Source organism: Peromyscus maniculatus, chromosome 21, assembly GCF_049852395.1.
Source record: "Peromyscus maniculatus bairdii isolate BWxNUB_F1_BW_parent chromosome 21, HU_Pman_BW_mat_3.1, whole genome shotgun sequence".
Taxonomy (NCBI): domain Eukaryota; kingdom Metazoa; phylum Chordata; class Mammalia; order Rodentia; family Cricetidae; genus Peromyscus; species Peromyscus maniculatus.
In genome coordinates this window covers 18,456,846-18,478,923 of record NC_134872.1, presented here as the reverse complement: position 1 = coordinate 18,478,923, position 22,078 = coordinate 18,456,846, and the positions used below count along the sequence as shown (strand labels likewise).

The following is a 22,078-nucleotide window of genomic DNA, read 5'->3' as shown; positions in this document are numbered from 1 at the left end:
AACCCCAGCTCAACTCCCACTTAGTGTGACCGGGGCCAGTGATTTAGCCTCTTGTTAACTCATTTTCATTATCAGCAAAACATACTTGAGCTTCTTGGGAAGCTGCAGAGGAGTTGTCTAAAGAGTGTTGGTCTCAGATGAGTTGGTTCAAATGAACTGTGGGTCCTCGGTGTTTTCAATCAGGGTTTAGGTCAGTCTCACATCATTTTTTTTTTTTTCCTGAGGCTGTGGAAGGAATGTTGATCCGCTTCATCACAGACCCACAGAAGATTCAACCAGCCACAACCCCGAGAGACCCCCATTTCATCATCCGTAAGTAGAGATAGCAATGCTAGACCATAGGAGATTACCCTGAGGGTAAACGAGATGGCAGCCTTCTGGGCAGTCCACTGCCTTTCAAATTTATTTCTCTTCCCTCATCCCTTAAGCTTCAAAACCATTTGTGCAGATAGTATAAAAGATCAAGGCAGAAAAGGATGAAATATAAATCTGGAGAAATGAGTAAAATATGATGTAATGAATTCTCAAAGTTGCTTGTAACATTAAAAATTATTTTGGGGACCGGAGGGAAGGTTCAGCAGTTCAGAGCACTGGCTACTCTTCCAGGGGAACTGGGTTCCATTTCCAGCACCAACATGGCAGCTCACAACCATCAGTAAGCCCCTGGGGATCTGATGCCCTCTTCTGGCCTCCTCGGGCATCAGACATGCAAGTGGTACACAGACATACATGTAGGCAAAATATCCATACACATAAAATAAAAGTAAATAAATCTTAAAAAAAGCCTTTATTTTTTAAATAAATACTGTATATGCACAAGAGAGAATGACTTACCCACTTTCATTATTTCCTGTTGTTTATTGGCATAGGAGAGAATGAAATGGAATTTACTAAATGATCCTATAGCTCTCTCAAGAACCCGAACAAAACCCCAAATTGGGTTTTCTTTAGTTATTCTTGTTTTAAAGTGCAGGGTCTTTGCACCTGTGCTGCCGTTCATAAACAGTGAGAAACATGTCTCAAGAAATCCGGGCTCTCTTTCTAAGTTAGGAAGGAGACCTTTGCCAGCAGGGTGAGTGGAGGACCAGGGTGACTCCCGTGCTGGCCCGATGTATCCTCCCAACCCACAGACACTTTCTGTCCTTTTGGTTTCTGCTGTTTCACTGAGATGAGAACCAAGAAGGAGAAATGTCAGGCTAATGTCCCCATCCGATTCTCTCAATGACTGATGTAGCATAATAGCTCAAAAGTGGGGCACCCGAGAATATTCATCAAGGCCTTCCTAAATGTTTGGTGGTGTTAGGAACACTAGGCAAAGAGCAAACTCTTTAGTTTGGGGCATCACCTGTATACTAGAATGCCTTTAAAAACTCGACTTCAGCCGGGCAGTGGATGCGCACGCCTTTAATTCCAGCACTCGGGGAGGCAGAGCCAGGTGGATCTCTGTGAGTTCGAGGCCAGCCTGGTCTACAGAGTGAGTTCCAGGACAGGCACCAAAACTACACAGAGAAACCCTGTCTGGAAAACAAAAACAAAAACAAAAACAAAACTTGACTTCAAATTTCTTCTCTTGCCAAGGCAGGTTCTTTTTTTTTTTTTAAATTAATTAATTAATTAATTAATTAATTAATTTATTTTGGCAGGCTCTTTTAAATCCAGCTTCTTTGCTGCCATTTTTCTTCCCTCTGACTGGTCAAAATTACATTGCCCTCTCTGCCAAAAGCTCCAGTTTTGTCTGCAGGCCCTGGCTCTTGGCGTCCCCGGGAGGGAAAACACAGAGGTATGAAGAGATGGTTTTCGTTTTCCCCTTCCTCCGGTCTCCCTGTGCCTCCAGACCCAGTGTGGTGGGGGAGGGACTCCTTGGGCTTCTCTGGGTCAAGTTCTATTTGTAGATACAAGGCAGGGGTGGCCTGGATCACTGGGTTCTCTCGCTCGTCTCAATGTTCTGCCACAGTGGGACTGACCAGTTCAGAACCTCAAGGGACAGGGACAACTGTCACATTGCATCCCTTTCCTTCCAGAGCTGGCCTCCAAGCTTGGAAGCTGCCTGCTAGCCACCTCAGTCACTGACCAAGCCGGGCCTTGCAATTGTTTGAGACTATTCCCCAGGGTCCAGCTTCCCTCTGCAGCAGGCCGCTTGCCTTTGTCTAAGGACCCTCTCTCAGTCTGCATGGACAGGTAGGGACCGGCCTGAGTAGACACAAGAGCGCCCCCCCCCCACACACTTATTCCTATCAGAAACATTTGCTGCGGGGGGGGGGGGGGGGGGGGGGGGGGGACAGGCTGGGCCTCAGCTATTCACACGCCTGAGGATGCAAATCTTTCTTCCTAGCAGGGTTTCCCAAAGGCAGTTTCACAGATGGTGTGTGATCCACAGTTGAGATCACTCTGATGGTTAAGGTCTGTGTAAATTAGCGAACACTTTCTAAAATATCTTTTATTGAAGCATGGAGGGGACAATTTCATAGGTTAGCAGTCAGCTGTAAATACAGTGAGTAAACAGAAGCCATCCCAAATGAGACCACAGTAGGGAGTGAATACCGGGCCTCCATGTTCTTCACAAGTACATTTTTATGATGTTGACAGCCCGATCTCCATTCTTTTTCCTCCCAGGCATTTTTTTTTTTTTTTGGTACTCCCTCCCTCCCATTGTGACTATTTTGTTGTTGTAGTTTAAATTGGTAGTGTCTATTTTTAGACAAGGTCTTCATAGCCCAGGCTGGCCTAGAACTCACTGTGCAGTTCAGATCTGCCTTTTCAATTGGGTATGGGTGCGAGTCACCACCGTGGGCTCTTGTTACTATGAGGTATTTTCCCTATTTTTCTTTCATGTAGAGATAAGCATCGTGTGTGTGTGTGTGTGTGTGTGTGTGTGTGTGTGTGTGTGTGTGTGTGTGTTTCTTGGGAGCAATCCACCTTGGTTTTGAAGTCAGGGTCTCTACGTGAGACCTGGGGCTTTGTGATGGGGTCAGGCTCGGCCTCTCCACTGCTGTGGTTACAATAGCTTATTTATAATTGGGTGCTGGGGATGGCAAGCTCTCTCTACAGGCTCATGAGTAAGTAATATTTTTCAGGGGACTTCCCCATAACCTGAATAGAAAGGGGCGTGGGGGAGAAGGGCTGTAGCCTACCATCTTCTCATGGTGGTGGGTGTGGTTAGGTTCCGTACCTTTTCTGAATTCTCAACCCTCGCACACTCCTTGACCCTCGCACACTCCTTGATGCAGGCAAGATTCTGAGAATCTCATTCTGATATGATAGATAAGGAAATAAGCTGGAAAAGGCTGGGCAGCTTAACCGCAGCCAACTTAGCTGACGGTAGTCCTTGTCTAAGTTAGAACGCAGGCATTGCTGGGTATACAGGGAATTCACAAGCTGTGAGACTTCGTCCTCTTCAAGAACTCAACGGACAAAATGTGCATGGGGCAGAGAACAAGTACAGACCACGGTGCAGGCACATCCCCCGAGCGAATGGTGACCGCACATTCGTTAGCCACTGGAACCCCGGGATTGTCTGCAGTGGGCTTCTGTGACAGCGTGGAGGGCAGTGCTCGGTAGCTCCGGTGCGAGCTGTCTTGCACCACAAGCTAGGGTTAGTTTGGCACAACTGCGGGACACCTGACCATCCTCACACAGCTTCTCCCTCCCTCTTCGTCCAGCCGGACGCCCTCCTTTCCCGCGGAGTTGTCACAAAGGGAAGCCCTTGGCATCTTTACTCTCCATTGCCAAGGAGCACCGACTTGACAAAGTTTTAGGACGCGTTCCTCTGGGATCGCTGCCCAAGAGTATAGCTTCGGCCAGGAGGCTCTCAAGTGGCCCCGGGAAGCCAGGGAGATCAAGCGACCCTTGTATTCATGTTCAGACCCGACCTCGCCGCAAATGCACACGGTGCTGGGCGGGGACACACGGGGAGCCTTGTGGGGACCAAGAGGACTCGGGTCCGGCCCTCCCTCCTCCTAGCGGGGCCTGAAGCCACCGGAGTAGACGCAGCGCCCCTACAGCCAGCTTTTCCGCCTCCATCTCCTCCTCCTCCTCCACCTCCTCTTCCTTCCCCCAGCGGGCGTGCAGTCTCAACCGGTTCAGACTGGCCAGGGTGCCTCAGCAAAGAAGATCGGCGAATGGGACCACCCCGGGAAGTCACTCGGGGGGGGCGGGAAGGTGGAGCCGGCGGGGAGGGCTGCACTCCATGTGTCCCCGGGGCAGAGGGCGGCGGCGGTGAAGTGCGCCCAGCGGGACCGGTCGCCCAGCGCACGGCCGGGATCAGCAGCCGCGGCCCAAGCTGTGTCCGCGGCCCCAGACGAGCCCGGGACTCAGGTAAAGGCCCCAGAAGCCGGGAAGGTCCAGGTCGGAGAGACCGGTCCCTCAGCAAACTGCAGCGAGAGAAGGCGGCGCTGTCACCCGCGGGCGCACAGCTGGTGGTCGGCTTCTGGTCCGGCTGTCTGCCCAAGACTGAGAGTGCCCAGCGAGCGCCACAGCGCGCTCTGCACCCCCCTTTTAAAAAAGAATGCTTGCCTTTGCATAACACTTCCAGGAATCCAAGGGCTGCATTTTGCATGGAGTAAGGGGAGCAAGGGAGATGAGATCCGGGAAGTAGGCGGGTGCCCCCTGATGAGTCTCCCGGGATACCTTCTGCCGGTGCTGGTGGCAGATCAGAAAGAGGCGTGCAACCCAGGTGGGTTCTTACTTCCCAGAAGGCCGTTCCAGGAAAAGTAGGCTCAGGTGCTGGGGTGAATCCGGGTTGGGGCTAGAGGTGCGTCTAACTACAAGGACAGCCGCGCAGGGTGCGGGCGGGTCCTGCCGGGTTCCAGGCAGTGCAGCTCCCGGGCTGCGCTCCAGAGTGGGAGAGCCCAGCTGCCAGGCAGCTCCTTGGCCACCTGGAAGCTCAGAGGAGCAAAACTTGGAAGGATTTTGGTGCGCATGCTTCAGCTCTGGTTCGCCTAGGTAACCTACTTTGTCTTTAGCAGGGCACGGAGGCTTTGGAGAGGGCGGCAAGCTAGCCATTGAACTTGACTCACCAAGTCAGGATAAAACTTCGTTCTTGGGATGTCAGGTGTATGCAGCCCAAACAATTCGGAAAGTTTAGGCAGCGTTTACACTACATATATTATTTACGTATTATTATTTATGTTGATATCTTAATAACTTCATTGGACCCATCTCATGGGCTACAGTTCAGTTGGGATATCTAGACTTCTTGAATAGCCTAGATCGTCGTGTTCACCTAGAGCGGAGCAGAAACAGCTTAGATATTCTCAGGCTTTAACTCAGGTTTGAGTTAAAGAGGATGTAGAGGAAAGAGCGTGTTCATACTGGTTACAGCCTCCATTAAACCATACCCTCCCTGAACAAGCAAATAGAAATTAGACAATAAAATCGTTTCACCTGCCAACTGGCAAAATCTTGTATCAGCACTACTGATGTCCCAAGAACAGACTTCTTGGATAAGTGGAGAGGCAGGCACCCTTCTTCTCCAAGGAAGACTTTATGGAAAAGTCAAGGGTGTGTGATAAGGTGATATGGAATGGCAAGCATCCTTCACATCTCTAAGGAAGACGGGAAGGGCAAGGAGTGCGACAAAATGGTGGAGAAGGACCGAGGAACTCTCGCCTGGCTTCTTAATGTTTTCCTGGCTGCTCTGCAGCACTAGCTAGCTATGATGGCGGGCACGGGCTGGTGTCTGAATGTCAGAAAGGGTGTGCTTAGCTTCAGGTAGACCTGGCCACTGTCTAAACCAGTGGTTCTCAACCTTCCTAATGCTGCGACCCCTTTAATCCAGTTCCTCGTGCCTTGGTGACCCCCAACCATAAAATAATTTTCATTGTTGCTTCATAACGGCCATTTTGCTATTGTTACAAATCATAGTGTAAACATCGGATATACAGGGTATCTGATATGCGACCCCTGTGAAAGGGTCTTTCAACGCCCCCCAAGGGGTCTGGACCCACAGGTTGAGAACTGCTGGAGCAGACCGAGAGGCTGCGGATTAGACAAATGAGGTCAGATTTCCCGATTATATTTCCTCCCCTGTTTTGAACCCTTCATTTTCTTTTGGTCCTTTTTCTACATTAAGATTTCCCCCAAATTTTACTGATAGATTACAGTTGTGTGGAGAAGTTGTGTGGGCCAAGGTGACAGGAATCAGTGTCTTGCTTGAAGGATTGTGGCCCTCGGGACAGGAATCATCTAGCATTAAGTATCTTCAGTTGTAATTAAAAATTGTCAAAGAAGAAGAACATGAATTCTAAGCCAGCTAGTGTTTATGTTTAGTTTTGTTTTTTTTTTTGTACATACCAAATGGTTCTTTGAGGATGAAAGGGTTAAACTATAATTTATTATTGAGTCAAAAAAAAAAAAAAAAAAAAGGCGTGCTCTCCGTTGAGTTTAGTAGGAAAGACAACATGCTCCTATGAATGTAAGATGCCGTGGAGGGAGGAGGAGTCCAAAGGCAGCCGAACCATAGTGTACTATTATCGAGTAACAAGAAAAGAGGGCTTTGCCGGGCAGTGGTGGCGCACGCCTTTAATCCCAGCACTCGGGAGGCAGAGCGAGGCGGATCTCTGTGAGTTTGAGGCCAGCCTGGGCTACCAAGTGAGTTCCAGGAAAGGCGCAAAGCTACACAGAGAAACCCTGTCTCGGGAAAAAAAAAAAAGAGGGCTTGATCCAGGGTTATGGATGGAAGAGTTTTGTGGTGGGTGCAGGGTCTTAATTGAGACTGGAATGGAAAGAGGATCTCCCTGATGGGAAGGAGTCCTCCTCAACCAGAGCTTAGCACAGAGAGAGCCGAGTCTGGTGTGTTCAGAGGAGATATAGCCACTGGCAGTAGCTGGACCCTGGAATTTACACTAGATGATGCTGGGAGGCGAGATGGTGCGGAAACGCCATACCTGATGCTAAGACATCGAAGTGTGGCTGAATATTGCCTTTATGATGCGCCCCAACAATCTGGGTGTCCTTGACTACGTTTGTGGCTTTCAGTTTGGTTTTGTGAACTACCTCTAACTAGATAATTGATTAAAATCTCAGTGTTGGCTTCCCATTCACATTACTGGGAGGAAACAAAAAACAAACAAACAAAAAACCATAGCTGGGCGGTGGTGGCGCACGCCTTTAATCCCAGCACTCGGGAGGCAGAGCCAGGCGGATCTCTGTGAGTTCAAGGCCAGCCTGGGCTACCAAGTGAGTGTGGTCGGCTCCAATAACTATTCACATCCAGTTGTGATTTTCTCTAGCCCTGTGTCTTATGATTTTATGATGTAGCTGTGCTCAGCCTGAACATAGCTTTCCCTTCCTGGGCCAGCAGAGTCACAGCATTTTCTGTCCCGTCTCACTTGTTTGTAATTCTGGTAACCATTAATGCTTGTTAAACCTGCAGTCAAGAGAACCACACGACTTTTGCATTGTTTTGATTTTAGACCGAGAATTTTGATAAGTTCACTCGACTAAGGAAACAGTTGTCTTGGGGCTGGAGAGATGGCTCAGTAGTTAAGAGCGCGTACTCTACTGCTCTTGCAGGAGGACCTACACTCTGTTCCCATCCCCCACGTCAGGTGACTCACAGTTGCCTCTAACTCGAGCTCCAAGGGGATAGAGAGAAGTCTCTGACCTCCACGGGCACCAGCAGTCATGTATGCGGACACACACATACACACAATTAAAAATAATAAATCACGTTTAAAAAGAAGAGAAATTAGTCGATCCAACATTTTAACCCGAGCCTGTCCTTTGAGATATTGCTTTGTGTTGTGAGATTATTCATAAATGTTGACTCTTATTAATACTGTGAAGTGCTGAGCCTCCTTCCCGCAGACCTCACCCCTGTTGTTCTCATTGATGTGTTCAGTTATGGGGTGTATTTCAGTGTCTTTATTCACCTTAAAGCTGTTACACTGAGGTAGGAGTGGTGACTCACACCCCTCATACCAGCATTCAGGATGATGAGGCAGGAGGATTGGACATGGAGACCAGCCTGTCTATACAGTAACAATCTCCGGTAAACAACCCAGCAAACCCTATCACGTGATGTGCCTTCAAAGAATTTCTGAAGTTTGAGCAGCAGTGGGATATGGAATAAGAAAAATGTTAGCAGACTCTGACAGCCTCACATACGAAGATGAGCGCAGCCAACGTCTGTGAGGGACTATTGATCTCCAGAGCGCTCATTATTCCCCCAGATCTCCCAGTTTCTCTCTCTTAGGTTATCTGTGCTATTCGGCCATTGTGATGGGGAAAAAATACTATAGAACAATAGATAGTCTTCCGAGTCATTCAGTTACTTTGAAAATACAGTAGAGGATACTTTAAGTAGCTAGCGCAGTGTTGAGCTTTCAAAAGTACTATCTATTTTCCCAGGAGAAAGCAATCATCATGCCTGTTAACCCCATCAGCAGATACTTTGAGGCCTTGTATGACTTAGCTTTTCACATCACTGTGACAGCCTCTTGGTAGACTGGTGAAAGGGAGGAGGCTTTATTCTGGAATACAATTCGGGGTCATATCGAATGGAGTCTTCAGCAATCAGATTGGATCCTGAATAATCACATGGAAGTTGTATAAAACTATGAAACAGAAGGACACGTCAGCAACTTTAGTGACATCATCATGGATACCTTCACCAGGACACTCCCGGCCCGAGCTTTCGGCTAGACTGTAAGGAATGGCCATAGCAGGATCCCAGCAGCCAGAGCCCATGTGAGGGCAGGGCACAGAGAGGCGATGTTGCCGATCTGTGTCTAGGTAAGAGCTGGGCGTGGTAGCTGTGTGTTTGTATAGGCTTGATGCTGTTACACACCTTTTGACTCCAAATAGTTGACGCATCCTGTTTGCCGTCTTCTCCGAGGTTGGACGGGACTTAGAATAGACGGCTACTCATTGGCTTGGTGAGTAAAGTCAGTGGCTGGTGAGACAGGCACGGAGTGAACAGAGAAGCCAGGGACTGTGCCCAGGACACCAGAGAAAGCAAGATGAGACACTAAGTTCCCTGAGTCTTCAACCAGACTCCGGGACTTCCTAGAGAGTCGACGAAACTGGAGAGATGTTCGTCCAACAAAAGTGACCTCACTGAGCACAACCAAACAATCGTGGGACCAGATTTGGCCTCAGCATGGACAATGTGTGATTCAGTGAGTGACCTTAGCCTGAATTGACTCGGCCAGCCTCTTCCTTCCTGGCTAGAATGTGTCACTCTGCTCCTTTGGTGGTGATCTGTGGCAAGTGTTAGGCTGCTGTCCTGGCTTCCTCTCTTGTGGCTGGGCTAAAACACTGCCCATGAGCAACTTAGGGAGGAAAATGGTTTATTTGGCTTGCATTTCCAGGTTCCAGTCCATCACTGGGGGAAGTTAAGGCAGAGCTCATGCAGGAATCTGAAGCAGAAACCATGGAGGAATGAAGCTTGCTGGCCTGCTGGCAGGAGCTTTCTTGCTTGGCCCAGAACCATCTTCCCAAGAAGTAGTGGCCTGGACTAGCCTACAACAATCATTCACCAAGAAAATGTCCCCACAAAGGATATCCCCTCATGCCAGTTTGATCTGGGTAATTTCTCTCTGAGGTTCCTTTCTTGGGTGATTCCAGAATCCACTGTGCCAAATGGACAAGTCAAGCTGATAGGTCAACTGACATGTCAGTAGGTTCAACTGCAGACATCTACCAAGCCTTGGAGGGTCAAAGGGCAATCTTTGCTCATGACCCTGCTGTTGATCACAGAGACTTCAGCAGCTAATGACTCCTGTTAATTATTCCTTCCAGTGACACTTAGTGTGGCTGGATTCCAGGACCCAGAGGTGTTTCTCTGAACCTTTTCCCTGCTCTTCTTCTATACTCCATCCCAGTAAGACATAAGACTGTCTTCCCCTAGGACAAGGTGTATTCAGAGGCCAGCTCATGGTGCTCAGAACTCTCCATTGCCTTCATCCTGCAAGATTTGCCCATGCATTCTCTTCCTCCTCCTCCACTTCCTTCTCCTCTTCCTCCCCTTCTCTTCCTCCTCCTCCTCCCGTTCCTCTTTTTTCCCCTTCTCCTTCTGTTCCTCCTCCTCCTCTTCCTCCTTCTTCTCTTCCTCCTCCTCTTCTCCTCCCCCTTTTGAGATAAGACCTTACTATGTAGCTCTAGCTGGCCTGGGGCTCACAGAAATCTGCCTACTCCTTCTTCCTAAGTGCTAGGATTAAAGGTGTGTCATCATGATGCCCAGCCCTCCTTAAACAGAACAATCTGTGGATCTTCTTGAATATCAACTAAATGAGTTAAGTTCAGGATTTTGCTCTTGTAAGCTGAACTGTAATAACAGTTTTCATTGTTTTATAGTGCATTTATCTGAGTTCAAAAAGGGAAAAGAAAACAAAGTCATAGGTTTCTTTAATGATTCCCAGGGAAATTATGCAATGAACTTCTTTAACTGAATTGAATTTTTAAATTGTTATTTTATGTATGTATGCATGTGTGTATGTATGTATGTAGTATGTATGCATGCATGTATGTATGTATTTTGGGGGCAGAGTCTCACTGTGCAGCTTTGTCTAGCCTATCTATCTGTAGAAAAGGCTGGCCTCAAACTCACAGAGCTCCACCTATCTCTGCCTCCCCAGTGCTGGGAAGAAAGGCCTTTGGCACCACACCCAGCTGCACTGTATTTTCAGAGATGGATTCTGGGATGTGACACGCTTGTGTGGACCCCTTGATCCACGCCAATGAACTATTTTATAAACAAGTGGGCCTGGCTGTGGCTTGAACTTCAGAACAGCGGTTGATGAAGAAAAGAAGAACACATTTGAACAAACAAAATGAGAACAGTGCATTCAGAAAGGTCATGGACCTTATGTGCCTGAGCTGGCCTGGAGAGGGTTCACAGAGGGCTCAACATGACAGTTCAGAGCCACAGTATGTTCTTATTCTGGGCTCATACACTAACAAGTCACATGACAAATCAACCCTACACTTAATGACTATAGTAGCCATCTCTGAATGTTTAACTTAAAAAAAAAAAAGGATATGCTGTCTTTCAGCATTTGTTTGAGTCTTATTTTTAGTTGACATAGAATTTGTACATATTTGTGGAGTATGGTGTGATAGTTAAATACATGTGTGCAGGGTGTAACAGTCAAATTAGTGTAATAAACAATCTCTATTGCTTCAGATATTTATCACTTTATGTCTGTTTCATTTATCTTGAAATATGTGATGAAATGTTCCTAACTGTAGTTACCCTACAATGCTAAGGAACGTTACGATGGATCCCGCTTTAACTGGGTTTGGGTAGCGGTTTTCCAGCCTGTCTCCCTTCTTGTCACTTGTATTAGCGGTGGGTGTCCTCTGTTCTACCAGATGCTCTGAAGTGATGAACTTTCTTAGCTTCTACATGTGAATGAGAACACTCAGTATTTGTCTTTGAGGGCCTGGCATATTTCACTTTACAAAGTGTCCACTTCCATCTGTATTGTTGCAGTTCACAGGATTTTACTCTTTTTTTTGGTGGGGGGGGGAGGACGGGGGGCGGGGAGAGGGGGACGGGGACTGAATGCTTACATATGAAAGAGTCTGGTAATTATCTCTAGTTGTCAGAGACATATTATCTGACATTATAATTTAAGACTTCCTATTTATCATCTATCTATCTATCTATCTATCTATCTATCTATCTATCTATCTATCTATCTATCTATTTATTTCTCCTGACAGTCTTACTATATAGCCCTGGCTGGCCTGGAACTTGCTATGCAGAACCAGGCTGGTCTTGAACTCACAGAGATCTATCTACCTGCATGACCATCTGTGGTTCTCGGGAGAAGTTTTGGTTGGTGTGTCAGAAATAGTGACTTTCTCCCACATCTTCCCAAGCATTTCAAAGACAATCAAGTCAGTAGCTTTGGCTGTGGTTACTATTTCTACAAGAATTTTCTTTTCATTTCTCCTTGAAAGTCTAGAAGGCTGTTGGATCAAGATTTTCAGACCTGGCTGTTGTGGGTGGGTGAGTGGTGGTGGGGTATTCTGTGGCCTAAATACTGTGTCCTCTCCTTGTCTAGAAGAAATATGGTTTATTATACTTAGATTTTAGCATGTCCAACAAGGCTGAGGCAAGAGGGGAAAGCTTTCTAGGCTAGCCTGTGCTACATCGGAAAACTTGTCACTGAAAATCCTCAATAGCATCAAAATTGGGATCTCTAAAACAATGAGATTAGAAATGTTAGGCATGGGGCCCTCGGGAAGAGATTAGATCCTAAGATGTAGGGAGCTAAAAAACTCCACTCCCACCCACCCCAAACATCACTGAGGACTCAGTAAGATGACAGTATTCACTTGAGTAGAAAGTGACCCTCACACACAACGGAGTGGGCCTTGGACTTGGCCTAGTGGTTCTTAGGAACTGTATGATAAACTTCTATTGTTCATAAACCACACAGTTTATAGTGTTTTGTTATAGCTTCCTGAGGGTGCAGGGCTGACACTTGCCCTAGTCCCTCTGTTTGCCCAAAGCCTCTTCCTGTCCTCTTCTTCCTGTCCTCTTCCTATCCCCTTCCTGGCCTCTTCCTGTCCTCTTCCTTCCCTCCAGTGTCTTTCCTCACTGAGGGAGCCATGGGACGCTTGGCCAGGATGTCTTCTTCCATTCCTTGGGACAGTGACTCTTGCTTCCACAGCATTAGAATCACCCAGGAAGCTAATTGGAAGGGGCAGGCATGCCGGTGGAGTAGTCTGGTAGTGAGCGCTGGCATTGGTGTGTGAGCTTGCTCAATGACTTTCTCAGAGAGTGACTGCATGAGCTGGGTCAGAACCACCATGATCTTGACTCACTAAGACATTGAGACCTTGAGCTAGAAACTCAAAAAGGAACTAAATCCTAATCCTGGTTGAAGATCCCTTACCCAAAATGCTCTAATCAGAAGTGGTGGAGATTTGTTTTTAGATTTTTGGATTGTTTTTCTTCTCTCTCTCTCTCTCTCTCTCTCTCTCTCTCTCTCTCTCTCTCTCTCTCTTTCTTCTTTTTGAGACAGTGTTTACCTGTGTAGCCCTGGCTGTCCTGGAACTTGCTCTGTAGCCCAGGCTGGCCTCGAACTCACAGAGATCCGCCTGGCTGTGCTTCCCGAGTGCTGGGATTAAAGGTGTGCACCACCACTGCCAGGCTTAGATTGTGTTTCTTTTGGGGGGGCATTTCTGGGGATTTAACCCACAGCCCTGCATATGTTGGCTGGGCATGCCTACCATGTGTAGTAGCCCCTGTCCTGGAATGTTTGCATATACAAAATGAAATGTGTTGGAGAGGAGACCCCGATTTAATTATAAAACTCAAAATTTATGTTTTATGCAGACCTTATGTATGAGTGCCTGCCTTGCTGTGATCAATCCCCTGGCAAAAATATACCAGGAGTGGTAGTCCACGTCTGTAATCACAACACTGGGGGAGCGGGACAGGAAGATCAGAAGTGTAAGGCACCCCCAAACAGTAATTTGCGGGGCCACCCTGCACTACATGAGACCCTCACTTAAAACAAAAACTGTTTTATCAAAGTATAGTTTGCAATAATAAAACCAAGCAAGGAAAAAAACCGTACCATGAGTTTGAGCAAATGGGCCCAATTGGAGTGTATATTCATTAATAAATAATAAATAAATAAATAAATAAATAAATAAATAAATAAATAAATAAATACCGGTTGTATTAAGTCCATTTCCCATACCATACCAATCACCTATGTAAAATTCGCTGTTTGGTGATAATTAACATCTCATGAGTAGAGTGGCCATCTTCACTACCAACTGTCGGATGTTCTCACACCAGAGAAATCTCAAGATCATTAATAGTCACTCCAAGTTCCTCCCCGAAGCCTCAACGTCCCTGCCTCCTGGGAGTGACCTTTCTCCCTGGACTTCTTGCTCTTAGCATAAGGCTTTTACAGGTTCACCCATTGATTTATCCCGTCTGGTAATTGCCAAATAATCCTCCATTGTGTGGCTGTGTCATAGCTGACTTCTGGACTCAGTGATGGACATTGGGTCCTTTATCTGTAAATATTCATTAACCCTATCACTCACATATAGAATATTTCATCTATCCTGTCTGTATTCTATGTCAATAATTATGTTTCAGGTTCCCGGTATCTCAGTTCCCTACACTGAAGTGGTGGAGACTAAACAATAATGTTCAGAGGGGCAGCAGTCACTGTTTAGGGGAGTGTGAAGTATCGGCGGCGGCGGCAGCATGTCTTCTGGAAGAGCAGGGCTAACTTTTAGTTTATGACACTTGTTACCTACATTGGGGTCAGGACTCAGACAAAATGTTTTGTTAGATTTCAAGTGCTTTATATTAACTGCTTTATTGAGATATTCACATATGATAAAATAGACCCACGTGATATGTCCTAAAAAAAATTTTTTTTCATGAATTCACAACATTATGTTACCTTCGACACAATCTGCTTTTGGTACAGTTATTATTAGTGTGTGTGTGTGTGTGTGTGTGTGTGTGTGTGTGGAGGGTGGTTGGTGCACATGCCATGACACGGATGTGGAAGTCAGGACGATGTTGTGGAATCCCTGGAGTTCATTCTCTCCTTTCACATGGGTTCAGGGTCGTGGAACTCAGGTCAGGAGGCTGGAACAGAAACGGCCTTTACCCACAGCGCCATCTCCCCAGCCCTGCCTTTATGCAGTGTCGGCCCCCAAAGGAACCCTGTACCCTTCAGGTTCCCTGCCCTCAAACTGCTTCCCAAAGTGGCTCTGCCTCTCTGTGTGCACCAGCAGAGGACGAGGGTTCAGTCTTTCACATTCTTGCCCATGTTTTTCAGCTTTCCATGCACCCAAAGTGGCATGCCTGGTAGCTGAGGGGAGTGTGGGGGCCTCTCTTCCCCCTCCTCTCCTTCACTGTCTACTCTTCCTTCCTCCCTTTCTTCCCATTCTTTCTCTTTAGCACAGTCCCCCTGCCTCAGCCTCCTCAGTACCAGGATCCCAGGTATGAGCCACCATGACAGTTTGAGTTACATTTGTAACGTGAATCTTAAAAGGTCTTATTAACAACACAAAGCCGGAGCCAGGTATTTGGGGTGAACGCTGACATATCAGAAAAACAGAACCAGCCACAGCTAATCTCACCTCGCCAATTCCCCAGCTGATCCTTTTTCCTCGAAATGGAAGCCTCTATGTCCTCAGCCAATGGATCTCAGCTGAACTGCTGCTAGAAGCCTAAAAGCTTAACCAGGCTCTAGTTCCTGGTCCTCACGCCTTATATACCTTTCTGCTTCCTGCCATCACTTCCTGGGATGAAAGGCATGTGTCACCATGCCTGGCTGTTTCCAGTTGTGGCTTTGAACTCACAGAGATCCGGATGGATCTCTGCCTCCAGAATGTTAGGGTTAAAGGTATGTGTGCTACCATTTTCTGGCCTCTATATCTAGTGGCTGTTCTGTTCTCTGACCCCAGATAAGTTTATTAGGGTGCACAGTATATTGGGGGACACACTATCACCACATACATTTTTTTTAAATTCACTTCCCAGGCGACTACACTAGACTAAATCAATCTGTAGTCAACCATTTCTCCAAAGCTCTTGAGATCAGTGGGTTAGCACCGGGCTATTTTGATTGTGATAGACGACGTTCAAACAAACAAACGAAAGTACTGTCTTCCACCTCTTTTCTTATTTCAAGTGGAAAAAACTAATCTATGAATCTTTAGAGAGCAATTACAAATGATTTTCAGAAAGAGGCCATTAGAGATGGATGGGCTATGGTGGGGAAGGGCATTGTGAATCGCTCTGTATTTAAAAAAGGAAATCAGCACAGTACATATGAGTGCATTTCAAGAAACTTCCATGTCCGTGCTAAATGTTAATCGAAATGTCAAATGCGCCATTTCTGACAGCTTCTCTCCCAGAAAACAAAACCAAAAAAAATTTCTGCCAGTTGTTAAGTTTAAAACCCGGGACAAACGGCTGAGGTGCCTATTTAAGTATCAAAGCTGGGCCAGACCGCCAGGTTCTCCCAGCATCCCTCAGTCCCTACCTGTTCCAGGCATGACTTGCACACCCCACCCTCTACCCTGAACTCTCCAGCTCAGGGGCTGGGCTGCCCTTCCCCCAGAGGCTCTTTCCTGTCAAATCCAGATAATTTGGTCACCTGCCCCTCCCCTTCTTGGCTGCTGCTCCTGGTTCCCCTCTCTCCACTCTCCCGTCCCCTCCCGCTTCCCACATGACCCAGCTCAATCTGGTCATGTCCACTCTGGACTCTCCCAGATGTCCCTGCCTCTTCTATGCTCTCCCTTATAGCTACAATAAACTTTCTCCTCCACCATACCTAGGAGTGGTCATGTCCTTTACTTTTTATTTCTTTTCTTTTCTTTTCTTTTCTTTTCTTTTCTTTTCTTTTCTTTTCTTTTCTTTTCTTTTCTTTTCTTTTCTTTTCTTTTTATTCACCAGTGTAAAGAATTGAGGGAAGAAATGAGTGTGGAACAAGGTGTAATGTGAAGAAGGCACAGGGAACATGTTCACCAGGAACATGGACTTTCCTCAATGGGGCTTTTCACATTCTGGAGGAAGTGCTTGCAGCTCACTCCTAATAGAGCAAACCCCAGCTCAGTGGCAGAGACTGACCCTCTCCCCATAGCCCAGTTAATTGCTGGGGTAACTAAGTTTATGCTTTCTCCTTCACGGGTGGTCCACAGTTCACACGGTTCATTATAAGTTAAGAAGAAATAGAGTGTCGTGCCCTGAAAGGGGTGTCTCCACCAAATTCCCTCCCTCTGGCTTCAGGGAACGTGTGTGTGTGTGTGTGTGTGTGTGTGTGTGTGTGTGTGTGTGTGTGTGTAAGAGGAGGCAGAAAGAAGTGCAAGAGCCTGAGGGCATGGAGGACACCAGGAAAACAAGGCCTCTGAATCAGCAAGACACATCTGAACTCCTAGAGACCGAGGCAGCATGCAGAGGCGCACGCATCTGCACCAGATGGGCTCCTAGAGCTGAAAGGAGAAGTGGACACATGCCCTCACGCCTAACCCAGAAGCTGTCTCCGGCTGATAACCACTCGCAAATAAAATTCTAGTTTTCTTCAAGGGAGTCTCATTGGAGCCACACAGAATGCTTAAGGGCCGGACTCATGTCCAGTAGAAGATGGCCAACCGAAAACCTATTCAGTGGCATCTTTGGAAGTTTTTTGTCTCATAATGAAGGGTCAAGACTTTCTTTTTTTAAATTTTATTTTATCTTATTTTTCATATTTTTATTTTAATATATATATATATGTGTCTCTTTTTTTACCCTGCAGGTCCTTTGCATACATACTATGGCTTCCAGTTTAGTGTTTTTATGGGATTCCTGAGTGTGCAAATCAGTGAGTCTCGAAATCTATACCTCTTTCTTGTGCCTTTTCTTGGGTTCTTTTTCTGTGTGTTTGTTTTGTCCTATTCCGATGTGTTAGTTTTTGTTTTATCTTATTTTATTATTATGCCTTAGATAATAATAGAAGCCTGTTTTCTAATAAGAGACAGAAAGGGGGTAGGGAGGGGAGGGGGGAGGATTGAAGGGAGGGGAAAGCATAATCAGGATATATTCTGTGAGTAACAAACCTATTTTCACTGAAAGGAAAAAAAGAAGAAGAACTAGAGTGTAAGTTAATGTCAATCTACAAATAGCCTACTATACCCTGTTGTTTGACAGAATTACACAAGTTTTAAGTGGCCTCTGAGTATGGGTCAGTCCTTGAGTGATAATTTAGTGAAAAGAGATTTGAAATTCTCAAAGAATTTACTAGGATGTACAATGTGTGCCTTTCCTTGATGCACATTTCCGCACACCGGTACATGAATAAGATTCCTCAATGCTGAAAGTGCTTATGGGTCTTGATGCCCAACAGTACAGTGTCTTCTGGTACCAGTGGGCCTTGGGATTGGGAGAGGGGGATGAAAATCCATTACTTAGATATAACATGAGTGGCTTATTAATGTTAGGAGTTTTTGTGTGTGACGATTACTCTCCTGTGATCGTCAACTCGACTGGATTCAGAATCACCATGGAAACACATCTCTGTGTGGGTCGATGAGGGTGGTTTTAGGAAAGTCTGTCTGAGCAGGGAAGAGACATCCTCAGTGGGAACTGCACCAGCCCATGGCCCAGGGTACGAGACTGAATATAAAGGAGGATGAGCCAAGCATCCGAGCCTGACTGCTCTCACTCCCACGGCCGTGCCTCTCAGTCGTGATGGACTGTGTCCCCTCAGCAAGTCAAAACAAACAAACCTTTTGTCAGGTTGCTTTTGGCCATCTTGTCACAGAGACGAGAAAATGTCACCAGTGCGTTGTTAAAGCATAGAAGGAATCCTTTGTTGGATGTAAGCATAAGGTACACGTCCTCACATGTCAGCAGAGTGAAGCGGGTCTCATCTTGTTTGCCTCTGTGAGCCCTGTGAGTGGCCCCCTCTTCATCCATCCCTCCCCTCTGCTTAGGTTCCCGTTGCTCCTCATGCCCCTGACACCCGTTCATGAATCCCACTGTCTTTAAAGCCAGCCCCATTGATAAGAAGGCATCTGCTCCGGCTCCTGCCTTAACTGCTTTCACTTCCCCTCCGTGTTTGAATACTGAGAGTCCCTCTACCTCAGCAGTCAAGAGAGCAGCTGGGCAGTGAAGGGAAGCACAGGGAATCCTTACACAGCATTGTTCGCTGCCTCAGGCTCCATTGTCAGATGGAATGACACTTGTGTGACCTGGGAGATGATGACACCAGGGATCAGGTGTCAGTCAGCACCATGAAAACTTGTCTATCAAGTCCCAGGGGATAGCTTAAATAGGCACTTCCTTTCTCAAAGAGTTGCTGCCCTGAACACTTCCTGTGAGAAATTATTCTTGCCCTCTGTGTTGAAATATCACCCGGACTTGACCCATGACAAGGTGGGACAAGGGTTGTCACTGAAGAAAGGAATTCTTTAGGTTTATGAGGGACACGGTGTTGACCCTCACCTTCCAGAAAATCCAGATTTCTCCATGGTCTGCCTCTGCCTGTCAGCCTGTACTTTCCCAGAGCATTATAATTTGGGATTTTCAATGGAGTCAGCTCTCAATCATCTTTACAGAGCCTGTCCATTCTATTAGATGTTTGATCGCTCCTGCCTTAGAGCATCTAATTTGGGGTATTAAAACTCTATTTTCCTTAAAGGGGATTCTGAACAGGAGATATCAGTTCAAGCCCTTAGAGAGGCTGGGGAGGTAGCTCGGGTCAGTAACGTGTTTACCAGAGAAGCACAAGGCTCTTAATTTGATCCCAGCACCCACATAATAAGCCAAGCTTTGTGGCACATGTTTGTAACTCCAGGGCTGGGGGTGGGGGGGTAGGGAGCAGACGGACAGGTGAATCCGTGGGACCCACCAGCCAGCCAGCTTAGCCTAAGTGATAAGTTCAAGGCCAGTGGAAGACCATGTCTCAAAAACTAAACTAGGGACCAGCGAGATGGCTCAGCAGGTAAGGGTTGCTTGTTGCCAGGCCTGATGACCTGAGTTCGCCCCCTGGAACACACATTGGAGGCAAAGAACTGACTTCCACAGGTGGTCCTCTGATATCCACACCTGTACTGTGGGTGTGCATGCTGGTGCACACCCAGAGACACAAGCGAAAAGAAAAAGCAATAAAATAAAAACAGAAACCATAGACATAAAAGAGATAGGACATCCAGGATTTTTTTCAATTTGGAGTCACTGCACTTTTTTCCCCCCTAATCAATGTATAAACTAGTGCATAAGTGAGCAGACAGCCATATGGTAAGCTACTGTGTACTGATTTAAGACAATAAGAAAGACTAGAATCACGTGAAACCTCACAGGATGCTCAACATGTGGAACAAATGTCCAAATGCTGGGTTTTGTCAAAAGACAAAATGTAAGCATGCTTGCTTGGCTTTGCTTACTTGTGTATGGGGTAGCCCTGGGAGAATGCTCAGGTTGGCTAAGGTTGGGATGTGCCATCAGCTCCCCTCCAGACTCCAGGAGTCAAAGCATCCTTGTTCCAGCTGCTGGAATCATAGTTGGTCAAAGGCCTTCAGCCGACAGCCCTTGGGGACAAGAGTCCCTCACCCGAGCTCACCACAGCTTCTCATGGTCATCAGGAGTGGGCGGTCTTGATGGTGTGAAGGCCAGCCCCAGGGCTGGACTGAAAAGACATCCCAAGTGCCCAAGCCCCTTCGTTTTTAAAAATTCCATTGTAGGGCTGGAGAAATGGCTCAGAGGTTAAGAGCACTGGCTGCTCTTCCAGAGGACCGGGGTTCAATTCCCAGCACCCACATGGCAGCTCACAACTCTCTGTAACTCCAGGTCTAGGGAATCTGACACCTTCACACCAATGCACATAAAATAAAGGTAAATAAATTATGTAAAACAATTCCATTGTATTTATTTATTGTGGGGGTTGCGCATGCTCATAGTACAGCGTGTGTTGGAGGTCAAACCACAACTTAAGTTGTCTGTTTTCATTTTCCACCATGTGGGTCCAGGGAGATTGCATTTAGGGAGATGACAGAGCAGGCTGGGGTACCTGCCTCCAAGCCTGATGACCTCATTCAAGCCTTTTCCGTTAACCTCTCCCTCTCCCTGCTTCATAGGTTCTGACCCAATGACACTCCTATTATGTCTCTTTCTTATTAACCCTCCACTTCCTGGGGAGTCTCAGAGATAAAAAGCTAGGAAGCTAAAATCACTGGTTTCTTATGATTGAAAAAAGAAGGGAGCCTGGTGAAGGAGGTCAAGGTTGGGAAAGACATTTCACGATCTGCCTTTTGATAATTAAAAGAAGTGTACCAGTGGTTGTATGATTTATATAAATTATAAATGCAATGTGAACTTAACAGGGCAGCCATATTTTGTAATCATCCATGTATATGTTTAGATAATCTTTTTTAATTTAGGAAAAGATATTTAATTTTTATTTATTTTGCTTTTAATTGTGTGTGTGTGTGTGTGTGTGTGTGTGTGTGTGTGTGTGTTTGTGTGAGTGCAGTGTCTGCAGAGTCCAGAAGATGGCAGTAGAGCTCTTTTTTTCTTTTTTGAGATAGGGTTTCTCTGTGTAGTGTTTTTTGTTTTGTTTTGTTTTGTTTTGTTTTGTTTTGTTTTGTTTTGTTTTGTTTTGTTTTGTTTTGTTTTCTGTGCCTGTCTTGGATCTCGCTTTGTAGACCAGGCAGGCCTCAAACTCACAGAGATCTGCCTAGCTCTGCCTGTGATGTGCTGGGAATAAAGGCGTGTGCCACCACCGCCCGAGCTCTTAAGCAGTAAAAGTTACCATTAGTTGTTTGCCACTCAATATGGGTTCTAGGAACCAAACTTGGGTCTTCTGCAGTTAACAGCCAGTGCTCTTAACTGCTGGGCCATCTTTCCATGCCAGGAAGAGGTATTTTATTCCCAAACCCTGTGCCCATCACATTCTGAATGTTCTTTTCTCTTTTCTTGTTGTTTTTTTAGTACCTGCAGAGAAACACCACGTTGATTTCATCTCACAATGGAGTTTCAGAAGTCACCTGACGGAGGGTGGGGCTGGGTGATTGTGACCGTCTCCTTCTTCACTCAGTTCCTCTGTTACGGATCCCCGTTAGCTGTTGGGGTCTTGTACATAGAATGGCTGGATGCCTTCGGTGAAGGAAAAGGAAAAACGGCCTGGGTGGGATCCCTGGCGAGCGGAGTTGGCTTACTCGCAAGTAAGTGGATATGTTTGTGTGTTTTCATACTCTCTCTAATCATTTAATGACGTTTGCTGTATCGTTAACATTGCCCGGGGCCTGGAAGGCTTTTAGACATTTGAAGTATAATGTGTATTTTCCTGCTCGGCATCGAGATATAGCGATGTTCCTTCACTGTAATGAGTCTGTGTGAAAGTACAGGAATTCCACATGCCTACCTACAATCCATCTCGTCATCCTTGTTAAAGTGACAGGCAGCCTGCTAGAGGATGGACATGAAAAGATGAGGGGCTAGAGAGATGGTTCTGAGGTTAAGAAGGCATGCTGTTTTTTTCAACAGACCACAGCATCACATCGGGCATCTTACAACCACTTGCTCCAGGGGACCAGACATCTCCTTCTGGCTTTTGTGGCACCCTCATACACATGTGAACAACACACACACACACACACACAC

At 46.5% G+C, this 22,078-nt stretch overlaps 1 protein-coding gene across 6 annotated transcripts in view; it reads left to right on the top strand.

Moving 5' to 3' along the window:
• Positions 1 to 4,149: 4,149 nt before the first annotated feature.
• Positions 4,150 to 22,078, top strand: part of Slc16a9 (solute carrier family 16 member 9) — a 44,823-nt gene continuing 26,894 nt past the window's right edge. For 4 of the 6 annotated variants that reach the window (XM_076557012.1, XM_042265870.2, XM_015997760.3 and 1 more), the window contains exons 1-2: positions 4,150 to 4,314; positions 21,407 to 21,639. In XM_076557012.1, coding sequence (XP_076413127.1) covers positions 21,444 to 21,639 — 196 coding nt within the window. In that variant the 5' untranslated portion in view covers positions 4,150 to 4,314; positions 21,407 to 21,443. The other 2 variants (XM_042265869.2, XM_076557010.1) reach the window with 2 other exon arrangements.